The following is a 16,560-nucleotide window of genomic DNA, read 5'->3' as shown; positions in this document are numbered from 1 at the left end:
CCTACACACCGAAAAGGGTATTAGCTCAAACATTTGTGCTTGTTATTCTTCTGTATTGTGTATGAAAAACTACACAACAGTGAGAATGCTAAAAAATTTAAATTCAATTTCAGTCTTCTGTTTTGAACATTTCTTTTCTACAAAATTTAACAACAGGACTGCGTCATTAACGTTTTGCACGCACTGTATTTTCAAAATATTGAATTCTGATATTCATGTACGTTGGAGAGAAGTGTGTAAGAGCATGAAACCAAAAAAAGTCAGTTTTTAATTTCATAACATATACTGACTTTCATGAACACAGGACAGATACACTGTAACTTTGGTCCAATAGTACCTCAGATATAAAGTCTGTATAAAAGAACCATTTCAGTTCACATAGACACTTTGGCATCCCATTTGTCACTGGTGTAGCTTGCCTTCAATAAAATATTTTATACCCACCCTCTTTCAAGTTTCTTTTACTAATGAACTCCATGTTGTCTTATTCACATAGGTAAGACAGACAGCCTACAGTAAACTTTGTACACAATATACAAATGGAAATTTTTCATTCTGTAATGTTTTTTTTTTTACCATTGGACACATTAGACACAAAGACATGTTAAATCATCAATAAAACTAATGATGTACAGTCATTGTTTTGTGTTTCAGTGCTGAATTTTCAAGTATGATATGAAGGCATCTACAATGTATTGTATATTTAAAAAAATAAAATAAAAATAGTCCACAGTAATGAAACTACAGTGAAATGTAGGAAAAATTGTCTCTCATGTTTCTGGTCTCCAGTTAAAGCAATCAAAATGAGGCTGACACTTTAGGAAACCAGCCATCATGTCCACTCATCAGTCTTTTATAATGCAATCATTGACTTTATGCTCCAGCTTCATATAAACTTTGTCAGTTTCTTGAACTGTTAAATTTACGATGACTCGTTTGAATAATGTCTCATAGTACAACCTGCGTCATGCCCATTTAAATAACTGATGGTATCCAACGAATCTAAAAAAAAAAAAAAAAAGGTCCACAGACTTCATATTCGTCCAAAATCAAAGTCAAGCCCCCCATCATGCAGGCTGCCTTCGTTTGCGTTGTCAAAGCTGTTCTTCCCGTGGATCTGTTTGAGGTGCTTGCGAAGAACCGGCTTATGAGCGAACACCATGTCACAATAGTTGCAGCGGTGGGGCTTGTCCCCACTGTGCAGGTTAAGGTGATCCAGCAAAGAACACTTTTGGGTGAAGGTCTTACCGCAGATTTTACACTGGAAGGGCTTGATGCCAGCGTGGACGCGCATGTGTCGGTGCAGATTGCCCTTTTGTGTGAAAGTCTTTCCGCACAGGAGGCACATGAAGAGCTTGTGCATCTTGAGGTGGTTGGCGTAGTTCTCCAGCTGGCGGAAGACCCGGGCGCACTTTGGGCACTGGTGGTACCACTGCAGAGGCTTGTCATAGTTCCTCTGGTGTGCGCCGTGTTTCTCTGCAGGAGGGGATGGAGGAGGGGGGCTGAGTGGGTATCCAGCCATGCCAGGTGGAACTGCCATCTCACTGCTGCGACTGTCCACAGTGGAGTTGATGAGCGAATGCTGGGGCTCCGGGGAGTGGAGGGCAGCAGGAGGGCTGGTGGGGAAGTGACCGGTGATGGAGTTTTCTGCTACGTCAGACACAGACTCCACCTTTACTATTGTGATGTCATTCTCCACCATACCCTGTCTTGGGCGTCTGCTCAAAATCTGGAGCGGGGATTTAGGCTGTATAATCACATCATCATCGTCATCGTCGTCGTCGTCGTCATCATCGTCGCCATTGTTGTCCTCCTCAACCTGCTCCACCTCCTCCTCCTCCTCCTCCTCCTCTTCCTCCTCCTGATGGACAGTCCGCACCTGAGAGTGCTCTTGCTCTCTCTGGGCCGGGGAGGCTAAACGCTCCTCCCCCTTCTCCCCCCTCATATTCACATCCGCCTCCAGCGGGCGTGCAGCCTGAGGCTTGATGAACTTGCTGAGGGCCTGAGTGCACTGCTCCACAATGTGGCCCATTTGAAGGAAGCTGGCTACTGTCAGGTAATGCACCAGCTCCAGCTCTGGGAACTCCAGCTGGCCTGTGTAGCAGGACAGCAGCAGCTGCCGGCCAACCTCCGCCTCCTGGATCATGGAGATCTGGACCTCCTTGGAGTCCTGCTGAAGGATGAACTGGTCCCTCAAGAAAGAAGAGCCAGCAGCAAACACCACCTTGTGACCAGGGACCTCCAGCTGGTTGATGCGCACATTGACATCACAGAACCGTCTCTGGTGTCGAAGGAGGTTCATCTTCTGCAGCATGGAGTCCCCAAACGTTGCGAATCGGAACTGGAGGATCACCTGGTTCTGGGCCATAGTGAACTGAAGGCCAGCACTAGCAGTGCACCTGTTTAGAACAAACACAGAGATTGTATGATCTCTCCTTAACAGTTGCACACTGTAAATCGTGTAAATTTGAATTAAACTTTAAACATCACATTAAATATATATTGTGCATGAAGATAGACACATCCCATTTTAGAATTAAAGACAATGAACTAAGTTATATAACTACCACCACGTGCGTCATTAAGTCATGTCCTCCATGACCTAATCTTCATCAAACCTGGCGCGTGCTGCTCTCATGGATCGGATGAGACAGAGAACATAGAGCCAGACTCTATTCAAAAACCTGCCAATTTAACACAAACAATTGTGTCTGTTTAATGAGCTAGTTAGTCTACTGAGCACCGTTACGTTTCAAAATAGCTATTTTCGGGAACACTGTCCACTCTTGGGTCTGGCCTTCATTTACTCAAACAAATGTTAAACAAGGAACTGAACTGAATCAACTTTTATTGCCATGCCGAACAAACGTTATCTAGCTGACGTGAACTGGTCTGCCCCAGGGTGGTGACATTGTCGAGCATCTTGTAAACTAGAAAGATGACATTTTGGTGAATAGTGCTTACAGCTGCACGCCGAATTACATCAAATGGTTAAATAAGCCCCACTAGCTATAAGGGTGCTAAGGTTTGCAGATAAACAAAACATTAATGTAAAACTGTCTAATCCTAGTCGGAGATTGCACCTTGGTTTTCGCTGTCCGAGTCGACTGGACCTATGGCGGCGTCAATACTACCTTAGCGCCTCCCGTAACGTATTTACTCTCTTCAGAGGAATATTTGTAGCCTGCGTATTACTTTGAGGGTTGCAGCATTACAAAATTAATCTTGTCCTCAGTGACTCTCCACGCTTAACGTTTGCTGTAGCTAGAGCTCACAAATCGCCTCCATATTTCGCTTTGGCCTACTCGTCCACTCTTCAGCGAACATCTCAGGCTGTGTGAAAACGAGCAACACTCTAGCTAACTCTCTAGCTATTGTATGTTTTTACTTCAGTTGAAACAGTAATGAGTTCTATGTACCTGTTAACCCGTAAACAAACCCGTTAGAGAAGGTTTGTTATCGCTAGGACACTGACCTGTGCCTGTCTGGGGATAGGAAGGAACTGCTCCGGATGCAAAACCCATTTAAAGGCCCAGTACAAATGTATTTCTCACACTGTCCCTTCTACTCCTCTGAACTGCCTTATATTAACAGATTCTGTATTTTATACTAATGTCTCCCCTGCAATGTCTGGTAGTAGTGTCTGAATCCCATTCTTTCTGCCATTGGGTTAATCATGGCTGTTCCATTTAGAGACTTTGCTTCTCCCCCAGCATAAAATACTTTAATTACTTCATTATTGTGTTATTGTGGAGCCTTCTTTGCCAGTTTATTTGCTTGGTCATTTTTTATTTAACACCAGTATGAGAGGGAACCCAGTGTGTGTTTTTCTGCCATGAGATTTTTATTATTTTTATTGACAAACCCCTAGTTCGATCCAATGAAGACCAAAAATGATTACAACAGTCTCATAAACTATATATAACAATTCCCAAATTTCCCTTATTGGGTGCTATCTGTATATATTGTCATAAACCTAGAAAACTGTCTTTCTACATAACCTTTAACTATATAACTACAGTTCTTCTTTTCTTCAAGTAGCTGTAAATTAACGCGTGGTTCTGGGAGAATGCAACGAGAACCATTATTCCATACTGCAGGTGAGCTGTAGTTTTAACTCTTTCAAATCAAACTTTTCTGCTATCTTACCTATAATCCATCCAAAACCCTCATCAATAAAGTTTGTGTATTCCCAACATTCATTTGAAACCTTTCAGTCTTACCCACGAGGCTAATGTAACAGCAACTCACCAGCTTCTACTAACGGTGCATTTATTGGAGCTGTTCTCGTAGCCCCTAAACACAGCCTTAAAGCTCTGTTCTGAATCCTGTTCAGTCTTTGTAGGTTTTTTTCTTTTCCATTAGCGATACATCCTCGCATCCTCAAACACGTCAGAGCAAATTTCCAGACATTATTTGGATAAACTGACTACATATTTGAAATTTAAATGGTTACCTTCACGCCTGAAAAGATATCAAAACTTAATGAAGGCTTATGTTAGCTTATGTTAATCTTTGTGCTCTCACTCTTGTACGTGTTTTGGTCTTTGTTATATTTCTGGATTTGTATGTGCTTTGTCCTTATGGGCCACCGTAGAAACCACTTTGACATGGGTTTATCAATCCTTTATCAATGCTTAATGCTAAACTAGTCTTACAACAATATCTTCTATTGATCTACATAAATGTAAGGTTAAAGCTATAGGCCTACACTTACCTGCATTAGCTAGATCCTTACCTGGTTTAACAAATGGAAGTATCAAAGCACTTTTCCACCCACTGCAGAGCTTTTCCTTCTTCCCAGATCTTACTGAACAACGCTAAAACAACATTCAAAATCTCATCAGGCAACTGTTTATATTGCATAACATTTCATTGAATTTCCTTTCGTCCGGTGGAGCAAAACTGTCTCCATGCATTTCTCTTTGTTGATTTAATAACTTTCCAAGCATCAGCTTTCTTTCTTTAAAAAAAAAACCAGAACATTTTCTTGGTTTAAATTCTTTCTCACTGTTTGAAGCTTGATCTTCATTTGAAGACCTGATACATGAGAGATCAGGTTATGTCTGTATAACTGCTTCCCCGTAAATTGTTACCGGCGTCTCCACACCATATTTCACTTTTACTAATCTCACCCATGGAATATTTCAAGAGTCGAGGACTGACATGGGTTTCTGCATATGTCAATAGCCACGCATCCATATGTGTTCGGAGTCATTCATTTCCTAAATGCTCAGCCTTCTTTATTAAATCCTGCACATCCCCTCACCTTGTTTCTCGTTTCTATCACATCTCACTGAACCTGTACCCTGGGACTACAAAATGTAAATGTGGCTTTAATCATGTTCCTTGAATCCGGATTACGTCGGGTAAAACATTTATTTCATGAACATACCTTTTAAACTCTTGACCATTTGCATTATAGTATGTGGATTACTATTATGATATAGGTCGCTTACTCAAACAGTACGTCAATATTGAAAAATACAAGGGTTCACAATTTAAAAAGGTTGGCTTAGTTATATATTATAACTAAGATATGACATGATTTAATGCATGAATTTATGTTCAGTAGCCCCGTTCTGTGTCAGAACTGATGTGTGGTTCTCGACAGGGGGTCCACAGTTTCACAGAGTGCCCCTTTGCCCAGCTCTGACTGAGCCAGGAGACTGATGCAAGCTGGGAGCTCTGACGGAGCGAGTTTAGAGCGCCTCCGGTTTACGTTTTGTCAGGTTTTGAACTTTTATTAATATCATAGCCTGAACAGGCTCTGAGTTAACCATAAATGGGATTTCACTGCCTAGCATGGCTTTTACTGTAGGTTCTGATAATGGAAAATGTGACAAAAGGTTTATCACACACACAAATTGATGCTCTCCGGACAGTGTTGCTGCAAATATTAGCATCCAGTAATTGAATTACAGGCAGAGACAAGGTTTATTAGAATTATTTACAAAATGTACAAAATTACACGTAGAAAATCGAGACCTTTATTTAAAGAACATCAGCACTGAGGGGTGTCATGTCTTCCTGAAAAACCTGAAAAAAAAAAGAAGAAACAAACAAAGAGGTTATTAAACCACATTTAGATCATGTGCAGTGATTGAGATATATGTTTTGTACGTGTACTGTGTGTGCAAGTGAGTTTTTGGAGGTTTATCGCCACATGTCATCCATCATAGGCTTTATCCAACTGGTGACATGCTAAAATTGGAATCAGTAACCTACTGTAATACCGACATTCATTTACTTTTGCTACATACTGTACGTGATCTTTTTTTTTTTTATCTTTGATTTGATCTATAACTACTGCCAACAGGCATAAACACTTTTGCAAAAATAGTATTTTAATGTAACGTAAATAATGTCGACCCTTTGGATCTGCAATCTCTGAATCATGTGATCACACATATTTAATCTCGACAACAACAGAATCTTTACTGCAGCACAGACCCTGAGTTCAGGCAATGAAGCTTTGAATTAATATGAGGCAACTGATTCACTTTCTTTGAAGTGTAAACAGACAGAGTTTGTACTGTGTGTGTCATCCATACCAGATGCAACTGTATCCACCCAAAATGGCCAAGGCAACCACTCCTACTGATACAGCAGCAGACAGCAATGAAACCCACAGAACGTAGGATGTACCTGGAACAAGGAAATGCTCTATGTGAGTAGCTGGCGATGACACACTTTCTACATCTGCTTGTTTTTGCATTTTAAAATACTTTCTGTTTCCTTCTAGCATAACTTCAGAGTGTAATTTGGTCAAATATCATTCCCCAAAATAAATCTCAATCCAAAAGTCCTAATTTTAAAGATAACACTACAGCATTTGGGTAATTTGGTAAGTGAATTACCTCTTATTTTAGCCCACAGGAGACAGGAGCTTTTTAAGACCTAGGAGAGAAAACATTCAGGTAATTTAACAAATAAAGTCTGCCGCAGTTTCCCAGTCAATACATGTTCTTGCTGTACCGTAATTGTTTCACCCACTGTTTTCCACTGGCTGACAGTTCGTAAGATGATGTAATAGTTCCTGCCATTCTCCAGTGGTGCATTGTAGAAGCCTCCGTAGTGGAGTCCATCCCCAACAGTGAAGTTCATCTCTGTTCCGACATGTCTGACGAGGATCTGGGCAGAAATGTACTCTGAAGGAGATTTGCTTTTGCTTGAGGTGTCGGGGCTTCCAGGATAGGAACAATCAAATACCATAATCTCCTCTACAGGAAGCACAAACACTTGGTACAAACTGCCAAATGAAAAAAAAAAAAATAAATTATATGTGTGTGTGTATATATATATATATATATATATATATATATATATATATATATATATATATATAGAAGGTAAACATAAAATGAATATATATAATGGCCATATTAATGTGGGATGAACATTTGAATAAACAGGGTTTTTTGTGCAAGTGATCTAATTAAGATACACTATCATCTAAATTATGTAAAGTTATGAAGCCAAAAAACAACTGAAAAAAAGATATAAAATTAGGTTTATTAGTTTGACCATGCCACTTTTCAATGGATTTATATTGATTTACGAATGATTAGGCTACTATCCATATGGCCATAAATAAAGATGTGTTAACACATGAGTTTCTTTACGAGAAGGATTTGTAAAACCTGAAAATAAAAAAAAGGTACTGTGGCACATGCATGAATGTGATGTGAATGTGATTCAGCCCTTAGCCCAACCGATACTGGATATTTGTGGAAAATATGTTATCGATATTTGGGAGTTTAAAAATTCCATTAATTATACGTCTGTCAATAGTATTTAAAAAAATTAAAAAAAAGACATAATCGAACGGTCTTGATAAGGATCCTTTAGATTTGCTTTTAAAGAATTCTGAACAAAATAAACTAATACCAGCTGATATATCGGCCTGGCTGATTTATTGGTCTAACTCTAGTCCTTATACCTACTTTTCTGTGCTGTCTGGGTGACAGTGAATGTCAGTAGAGACACAGTGAGACACTTAGTTTTGCCATGAAAACTGGGATGGAGACTGATTTGATACTCTTGCATGTTCAGTGTAGCAGTTGAAAGGCTTTGCCCAGGGGTTATGAACGTGTTATGAACTAGATTTATTATTAGGTATAATTAAGGATTCAACCTTTTATAAAGTGGGGACATTGGTCATTTAAAGTATGAAGGTGCATGACTGTCAGTCTGTTTCATTCCCTGCCACATATAAGTCAGATACTGGCCCTTGCCCTTTCTTGTCTTGTTTGTTACCTTATTGAGTCCAGTGTGTTGGCTGATCTGCATAGGCTCAATGTTGGTACAGGAGTATCAAACTCTCTGTAGAAAACAACTGGTGCTGGAGGCGCTGTCAAGTATAATAATATTTAATGTGCATTGCTCAGTATAAAGAAGAAATAAAATAGGATTATATCATTCCTAAATATTTCCAGAGCAAAGCTAAAAACTATAGACTTTGCATTGATGCAGCAAATGATTTTGCCAGAAGGCAGAAGAAACGGGAGCTGGTGGTACCGTGATACCTGGTAAACTGGTGTTAGTGGTGATGGTGGCTGTGAATCTGGCAGACACTGCAGTGATGGAGATGCTGTAGTTTGTGACTGGAAGCAGGTTGAGACAGAGTTCCAGCTGGTCAGCCTTGGAGCTCAGAAACCGCTTCCTTTTATCATGGAAGGACCTCTGGTAGTCCCTGGATCCGATGTATGAAACCTGGAATGGTTACAGGGAATGTGGCATCAGTCAGGATCACAAAACCCTCCGTACATTAAAAAAAGAAAAAACGTATGGCAATTACATGGTAAATGCTAAACTGTCCATACAAACTAGCACAAAACCAGAGAATAAGAAATCACTGAAAACACCTGTTCCCTATTTTCTGACAAATAGGTAGAAATAATGGTCAAAGATAAACAGTGAGAGAAGGATGATGACGTCTCCTGTTACCTTGTAAACTTCTGTATCCTCCTCATACTTCTCTGCTTTCCAATGCACACATTTTTCATCCAGAACATATAGGTGATGGATAGGTGGCTTTATTTCTGTGAGAGACACAGGAATGAAAACAAAGTGTTGGTATACCAAATACTCACCTGTTATTACAAAATATGAAATCCCCTTACAAATATGTTCAACATCCAAATCCCCAACATCAAACAAGCATCGTATCTATTCAGCAGCTTTTATTTTGTGAGGCTTTATGAACATTGCAGGCTGCAGAAGTTCCCAGTGGGGCTATGTTCTTTTACTCACCTATGCATCTCAGAGTAGCTTCCTGCCACACCCCAGAGATGCCACACACAGAGACGTTGCTGCCCCTCCAGCTGTGATACCCTTCCACACAGCGGTGGATCACTACACTTCTGTTATGCCACACCACCTCAGAGTTGGCAAGGAAGGGAACCAGGCCACATTTTGCTGAAAAAATAGCGGCACTAAATGACTGAACAACTCAGAAACCTTGGCAGTCATTCCACACACAAACTGTATCATTTGTTTTTAATGTGCACCCAAAGGAAACCCACATTTATTTATATGCACAGTTAACGTATATTTCACACATTTGTGTGTCTATCCTTGTGTGGGTTCCCAGTGACCTCCACCGGAAGAGAGGTAAGTCATTGTGGAGCGAGGGAAAATCCGATGCAGCATCTTATACTTCCACAAAATGTGCCTCAAAATTCAAAATGGCCACTGAGCATGTAGAACCCAAACAGGGACAGACAAAACAAACATACAAAAATATAGAAAACTGATCACTTATCAACAGAAACCTATCAGTAACACGTTAAAAACAATGACTCCTCCACAGTTGAATAGATGCATGTTTATGTATCAAGATAATCACCGTACCTTGGCACTTTACAGATATTTTCCCCCACTCTCCTGATATTGAACATACTGAAATAGCATTTCCACTCTCCCGGTAAAATCCATCCATACACTCATACAATACCACGCTGCCCGGCCTGCTGGTGTGGTCCCACAGGAGGTTAGTATGGGGAAGGATTAGTGGGGGACCACAGCTTATTTCTGCACACAGACATGAATTAGCACAGACTGTGGGCTATTAACAGGCATAAAGGATTCACACATTTAAATCCTGACAGCTGGTGAACACAATGTAACACACAGAGAAGACTGGGATTATACTTTGGCTCGTGAAATGTGTACATGTCCCATATCTGTGTAAAATGCAAAGAGGAGATCATTTTTACAGAATTAAGAACTAAAATCAACATGCCTTTCTCGTGTTAAGCTTATAGCATACAGTGCTGGGATACTACTACTTTTCCCTCCTCAGCTAGGCATTTAAAATCTCAGTATTGTAGCAGCATACAAATACATGAATTTTAAATGTATTTGTGAATATTGCTACAAATAGTCTTCTTTAAAAAAAAAAGAAAGAAATAAAATAATCGCTTGCTTTTTAATATATCTGTCATCAAACATTGCACCTTCACACCATAGATCAATATCCTCCCACTGTCCATTCTCTCCACATACTGAGTAGTTTTTCAGGCTCCTGGTGTGATATCCTTCATCACATTGGTAATACACCACACTGCCAATGTGTGATGTGCTATCCCATAGCATTTTAGTATGAGGTTTAAAAACAGGCTCTCGACAGTTGATTTCTACAACAAAAACACACAGCAAGTCGTTATAGATCACTGGTGGTTGGATAGATGTTCAAATGTTGTCAAAACCTGTGTGAGGGCAACGAAAGACAAGTTGAGACACAATTCCCATATCTTGGTAGTTTAAATTACTTTCAGTCAGTAGGTGACTCAATACTCTTATGTGTAGATAAATCTCATTATCACCTTCACAGAGCAGAGACGCCTCCTCCCATTCTCCGCTGGCGGTACAAACGGATTCATTTCCCTTCCCAACATTGCGATATCCAGACTTACACTGATAAACAACTTGAGAGCCCACAGTAGAAACTTTATCCCACAGCATGACTGAATGAGGGATGGGTGGGGGCACACCACACTTAACCTCTACAGGGATGGAAATGACATCATTTAACTGTGTGGAAATGATTTGACTCAGGACAACAGAAGGAGAAAGTAAATACCAACTACAGCACTGACAATATATTGAGGCAGGTTTTTACCTTTGCATGAGATGTTTGACTTTGTCCAGGACCCATAAATTGTGCACAATGACACATTATTTCCTTCACTGTGATAAAATCCTATTTTACAGTAGTAAGTCACTGTGCTTCCAGGGTTGGAGCTGCCATGCCACACTTGCCCAGTGTGGGGCAGTATAGGAGGATCCCCACATAATATCTCTGGGACAGGAAATAAGCATACAAATGGGGGGTTATACAGAATTTCAAAAAAATATAACAAATGTAAGAAAACTCAAGTTCAAGTTTTTATTCCAATAATTTCTGGTCGGTTTTTTCTAAAAGGCTTTTAGTTGGGTAATCATTTCCCCCTAAAACTGGTCACACAAAAAGAGAATAGAAAAAATAACCAAAGGTTTCCTCCCTTTTTACATTAGAAAAGAAAACAAACTCATCTTTCTTATGTATTGTTTGAATTACCTTGGCATGACAGAGCTGGGGCTGTCCACTGACCGTTTTCATCACAGACCGACACATTAAGTCCTCCTTTGTTAAGAAAGCCCTTTTTACAGAAATAGAGCACGGTGCTGCCAGGAGCTGTGTTACCGTTCCACACCTGCTCGGTGGATTCACTTGTAGGAGGACTTCCACACAATATCTCTACAGGGAACAACATAAACCACAACCATGTAATATGAACAGCCAGATTTCGTTCACGTCGAGTTTGCTCATTTCAGGAAATTAAAAATATCAACGGAGGAAGAAAGAGAAAGTATATCTGTCTGGGTTAGATGAGGTTTTTAGTACAGTCCTATAATTAGCCATCAAGAGCAGAAAACCTTTAAAATGATCTGATAAAGAAGTTACTGTACCTTGGCAGAGCACAGGCGGCGCTTCCCACTGTCCCGCAGGCGTACAAATGGAGACGTTCCCCTTTCCAACATTACGATAGCCAGGGTTACACTGATAAACCACCTCAGTGCCCATCCTTGAGCTCTTGTTCCACAGCATATGAGAGTGAGGGAGGGCAGGGGGAGAGCCACAGTCAACCTCTGAAAACCAAAGTAGTGACACGCTGCGTGAAACTTGTTTAAGATAATCGTGAGTCTAAGAGTCTACAGCCATGTTAGCAGCTCTGTGAGGCTGTAGCCTACTTAGGCACAGCGGTGCTTTGAGCTAAATGCTGGCACCAGCAAATGAAGCCAATGGACATGTCATTAGTTTTGCTGGTATTTGGTCATAAACCAAAGCACTGGACAAATTCAAATTATGGCCTGATAATGGCACTAGATGAAAAGTTAAGAGATCATTGAAGTTATAACGGTTTGTGCTGACGTGTATACCAAATTTCATGGCAGTCCATCTAGTGCTTGTTGAGATATTTCCGTCTGGAACAAAGTGGTGTAGAGAACGACATTGTCAGCCATAGTACGATGCCGCTAGCGTGGCTGAAAATATTGTCACAATGATTGTATTAAAATAAATGTGAGAGATTTGAGATCATATCATCACGCCCTAGCATGTGTTTCAACTTCACCATATAGGCATTTAGCTGACTCTCATAAGAAAACCAGAAAAGCCTAGAAATCCAAATACACACTCCTTTCTAGATCATGAATGTTATGAGCACCCGAGGTTAGAGAAAGCAAAGTTCAGTCGCAGTGTCCCGATGAATGATCATGAGTGGTTAATGTGAGAAGAGGAACATATGGAGAGAGGTAGACTTATTTATTTATTTATTTTTTCTTGTGTTTTGTTACCTTTGCAGACCATAGTTGGTCCTTTCCACAGTCCATTAGCTCCACAGACAGACGCGACGTCTCCACTCCCCCAAATGAAGCCCTCATCACAGCCAAACGTGGCTACGCTGCCATATGTGGTCCCTGCGACGGAAAGCAGCACTGAGTGCTCCACTAAGGCAGGCTGGCCACATTCAACCACTGAATGGGGCAAAAAGCATAAAACACTCCACATTCAGGAGGCACTTTGACTAATAGGTCAGTCAGATAATAGTTTTACTACATTTGCAAGAAAAAATAAGTGAACCCTTTGGAGTTACCTGCATTTTATGTCTAAATTCTTATCTTAAAATATGGTCAGATCTTTATCTAAGTCACAATTATAAACAAAGACAATCTATTGTAACTAATAACACAAATCATAGTATTATTCTTGTCCATATTGAATACATCATTCAAACATTCAAAGCGTAGGTTTGAAAAACTGTGGACCCCTCAGCTACTGACATCAACAAAAGCTAGTTGGAGAAAGTGACAAAATATAAACAAAACAAATGCATAGTCTGAAGCAGAAGATTGTGTTCAGTGGGAGTATACCACTGAATAAAGTTTAAGTATAATACAAATGCTGTTAATGCAGTTTTACCTTTGCATGAAGCCTTGTCTCTGTGAGGATGAAAAGGCTCTGCTCCATTGTGGACTTGGTATCCCAGCTGACAGCTGCACTCAAAAGTTCCCTCCAGGTTCCTGCACCGACCTCCCTCTCCACACAACCCTGTGATCCTGCACTCGTCAATGTCTGCAGAGTCGGTCAGAATGGAAAACAACGTATGTGAAATGAAAAACACTAATGTCATCTATTTTGTTAAGGTCCAAACACTAATTTCAGAAAGAGATTCACCACTCTGCAATTATTTATTTAAAAAGATTACCTCTCTTAAATGTATAATGTATCTCTTACTAGGTATCTCTGTATGTACTAACTATAGACAATAAATAATTTAGATTCAATTTCAATCTTTTAAAGGACTATAGTAAAATGGTAACAAAATGCATCCCGTTATGTCTAGAATTCTATGGTTAAGCTTTTGTCTACATTACTACGTCATCTGTGTTAGCATATTACATTTTTATTCGACATTTTAAAATCTTTACTCTCAGACTCTGTGAATGGATTTATGGTTTACCTATTGTAGCTACCTTTTGGAGGTCTAACTTTACAGTTTTTGGCCAGTTCCTATTTCTGTAGATTTATGCCTTTCTCATTAATGTAAAAAAAAAAACCCAGGTCCAGCCTACACTCACCCTGGCAGTGGGTTCCATCATTTGGGATGAAGACGGCCATGTTGTTAGAAGGGCTGTAGCCAGACAGGCAGGTGCAGTAGTAGCTGCCATATGTGTTGTGGCACGTGGTGTGTTGCCCGCAGATCTTATTGGCTCCTAATTGACACTCATCTTTATCTGGAAGAAAAAACATTTCTTAAACTTAGAAGAGAAGATGTTGAAATATATATTTTCCTCTTTCTCCTTAAGCTGCATCAGTTGATTTTTAGGTTGATCTGTCACTTTGGTCCAGACTTAAATATCTAACAACAAAAATCTAGAGCAACTATGAGATGGATTGCCATGAAATTTTGTATGGAGATTCGTGGTTCCCAGATGATGTATTTAAATAACTTTGGCAATCTCCCGACTGTAGCTCTAGGCTCCAACAGGTTGCCATTTTACCATTTCATTACCATGACATTTGGTGCAGTAATTCGTGTCCCGCTCAGGATGAAATGTCATAACTTTGGTGATCCCCTGACTTTTTATCTATCATCATCACATCAAAATTTTAACTGGTCCACTACTTTGTTTTATGACAAAATTACTGAAATAGTGACTTTTCCATCAGCAGCTAATTGGCTAATGTTAGCATACAGACACACAAACTAAGATGGTGAACATGATAATTATTATACCTTCTTAACATCAACATGCTATTATTGTCATTAGGAGTGTGCGAAACACAGCCACGCAGAGTTGCTAGCATGGCTGTAGACGCTTGTCACCTGGGGAACAAGCTGTAAACCCAACATTGACATCACCTTGAAAAGTTGATATCGTGAGTATATTGGCAAAGAGTGGCCTATTCGCATATCAAGCAGGAACGGAACAACATAAGCATTTATTTGGAGTTGTATTGTGTGTTGTAATTGTGCCCATCTGTTTGTTGCTGTTGGAAAAAACACAAATTAGAGTGGGGAGGTTAAACCAAATATGTAAAGTTGTGTAGTTTGTGAAACCAAACCAATGAGCTGAGAGATGCTAAAAAGCTCTGTAGAACTGAGCAGAACTACAGATTAAAAGAATGTTATGATAATACAATACAAAATAATATAATACAATCTAATAGAATAGAATAGAATAGAATAATTCCCTTTTTTAACTTTTCAATGTAATCTTTTCTCTTGCTTGCAGCTCATTGAATTAGACAAAAATTAGAGGTTGAGAAGAAGAGATTTATCATTTAACTTGACATGATAAAAAACCATAAAGTTTCTTCCTACCCTGACAGTAAGTTCTTCCATTTCCAACAAACCCGTACTTGCAGTTGCACACTTTGCCAGTGCCGTCTGGCTTCTCGTCACATGTGGCGTTGGAGTGGCAGGTGGCACACACATCCAGAGTTTGGGCGGCCGCTGGCGTACCTGAGAGAGAGCATCCGTCAGTATCTTTCCACCGTTCTCCGATTAATGAGTAATAACCAAATGGGAAAGACGGGGGAAAATCAGTATGTCATCAGTATTCTCACCTGCAATGACACAGAGCAGAAAAACCACGATCATTGTTGTGTTTCTCTCGTCAGTCCTCTGTAAGTGTTGTCCTGTCGTTCTCTTTATTTCACCAGACGCTCACCCTCCTCATCTCCATCTTCTTTTTTTTCATTTTCTAACTTCCGTCCTGTGGACCATGACTATGCTGAGCACATTTGATAACCAGGATTGCGGGGACTCTGTGAGTGGGTGAGCTGAGGTCACCGGGAGAAACAACTTCTGTTCTCAATGGTCTTCTTGCAGCTGATGGTTTCTGCGGCTTCATCTGTCATTCTCTGACACGTTCAGTTACACTTCACATGTGTTAATGATATGCTCTGTGCTCACCCTGGTGAACTGCACACTCATGTTGCTGGGCTGATAACGGCTATATTTAGTCTAACGAAAGTGCTGGATGCCCTTTTACAAACGTGTCATTTTGTAGCACATAACTGTCATTTAAAAGCACGTTAACCACACCATTACTATGTGTGTAAAAAAAAATGATAGCTAGGTAATGGTCTTTATTTACATGACGTAGGAACTACTTCTATTAAGTACAACTTAATTTTAGTGAATAACACTGCTATTGTAAACCAAGTTAAATGATTATCAAGGTGCAGCTTAACCTTTGTCCAAAGACTTTAAAATACTTTGTTAATGTATTAAATTAAAGGGGGCTCAATTGTTTCTTTATTATAATCAACAAACATATAACTGGCCCTTTAAGTCCTTCGTCCTACCACAGGGTCTGTAGTGGGGGCTGAGGGGATGTCAGTTGGTGTGTCGTGGGAGGGGGAGATAAGTCTGGTGAGCTTCTATCTCTCTGCCCAGCAGGGTCCTAACTAGGGTCTCACTGTCACTCAAGCCAGCAAGCTACCGCCTCACACCAGTGCCTGCTGGACTGGACTGATTAACCCTGGTCTGTTCCTCAGAGCAG

General features: G+C 40.2%; 2 protein-coding genes across 10 annotated transcripts; both read right to left on the bottom strand.

The window, feature by feature from the left end:
* Nucleotides 1–248: 248 nt before the first annotated feature.
* zbtb26 (zinc finger and BTB domain containing 26) lies at nt 249–3,546 on the bottom strand. Of its 4 annotated transcripts, XM_040154472.1 has the most exons (3): nt 3,420–3,493; nt 2,568–2,684; nt 249–2,399 (listed from the first exon to the last, which is right to left on the bottom strand). In XM_040154472.1, exon 3 carries the CDS (start codon nt 2,366–2,368, stop codon nt 1,034–1,036), a length of 1,335 nt encoding a protein of 444 aa, XP_040010406.1. In that variant the 5' UTR covers nt 2,369–2,399; nt 2,568–2,684; nt 3,420–3,493; the 3' UTR covers nt 249–1,033. The 4 variants fall into 4 exon arrangements, with proteins under 4 accessions (XP_040010406.1, XP_040010407.1, XP_040010405.1 ...); XM_040154473.1 differs by lacking the exon at nt 2,568–2,684 and having other exon boundaries at nt 3,476–3,546; XM_040154471.1 differs by lacking the exon at nt 2,568–2,684 and having other exon boundaries at nt 3,420–3,500.
* Nucleotides 3,547–5,482: 1,936 nt separating this feature from the next.
* Nucleotides 5,483–16,092, bottom strand: susd1 (sushi domain containing 1). Of its 6 annotated transcripts, none has more exons than XM_040156117.1 (18): nt 15,620–16,092; nt 15,375–15,515; nt 14,128–14,283; nt 13,469–13,621; nt 12,844–12,966; nt 11,956–12,135; nt 11,564–11,743; nt 11,126–11,305; nt 10,830–11,009; nt 10,461–10,640; nt 9,256–9,420; nt 8,950–9,044; nt 8,529–8,715; nt 8,260–8,353; nt 6,997–7,252; nt 6,861–6,900; nt 6,555–6,648; nt 5,483–6,039 (listed from the first exon to the last, which is right to left on the bottom strand). In XM_040156117.1, the coding sequence occupies exons 1-18, from the start codon at nt 15,651–15,653 to the stop codon at nt 6,021–6,023; spliced, it is 2,457 nt and encodes an 818-aa protein (XP_040012051.1). In that variant the 5' UTR covers nt 15,654–16,092; the 3' UTR covers nt 5,483–6,020. The 6 variants fall into 6 exon arrangements, with proteins under 6 accessions (XP_040012051.1, XP_040012053.1, XP_040012050.1 ...); XM_040156119.1 differs by having other exon boundaries at nt 12,844–13,023; nt 15,413–15,515; XM_040156116.1 differs by having other exon boundaries at nt 12,844–13,023; nt 15,620–16,091.
* Nucleotides 16,093–16,560: the final 468 nt, after the last annotated feature.

Source organism: Xiphias gladius, chromosome 19, assembly GCF_016859285.1.
Source record: "Xiphias gladius isolate SHS-SW01 ecotype Sanya breed wild chromosome 19, ASM1685928v1, whole genome shotgun sequence".
Classification (NCBI taxonomy): domain Eukaryota; kingdom Metazoa; phylum Chordata; class Actinopteri; order Istiophoriformes; family Xiphiidae; genus Xiphias; species Xiphias gladius.
This window is presented reverse-complemented; position numbering and strand designations above follow the sequence as displayed.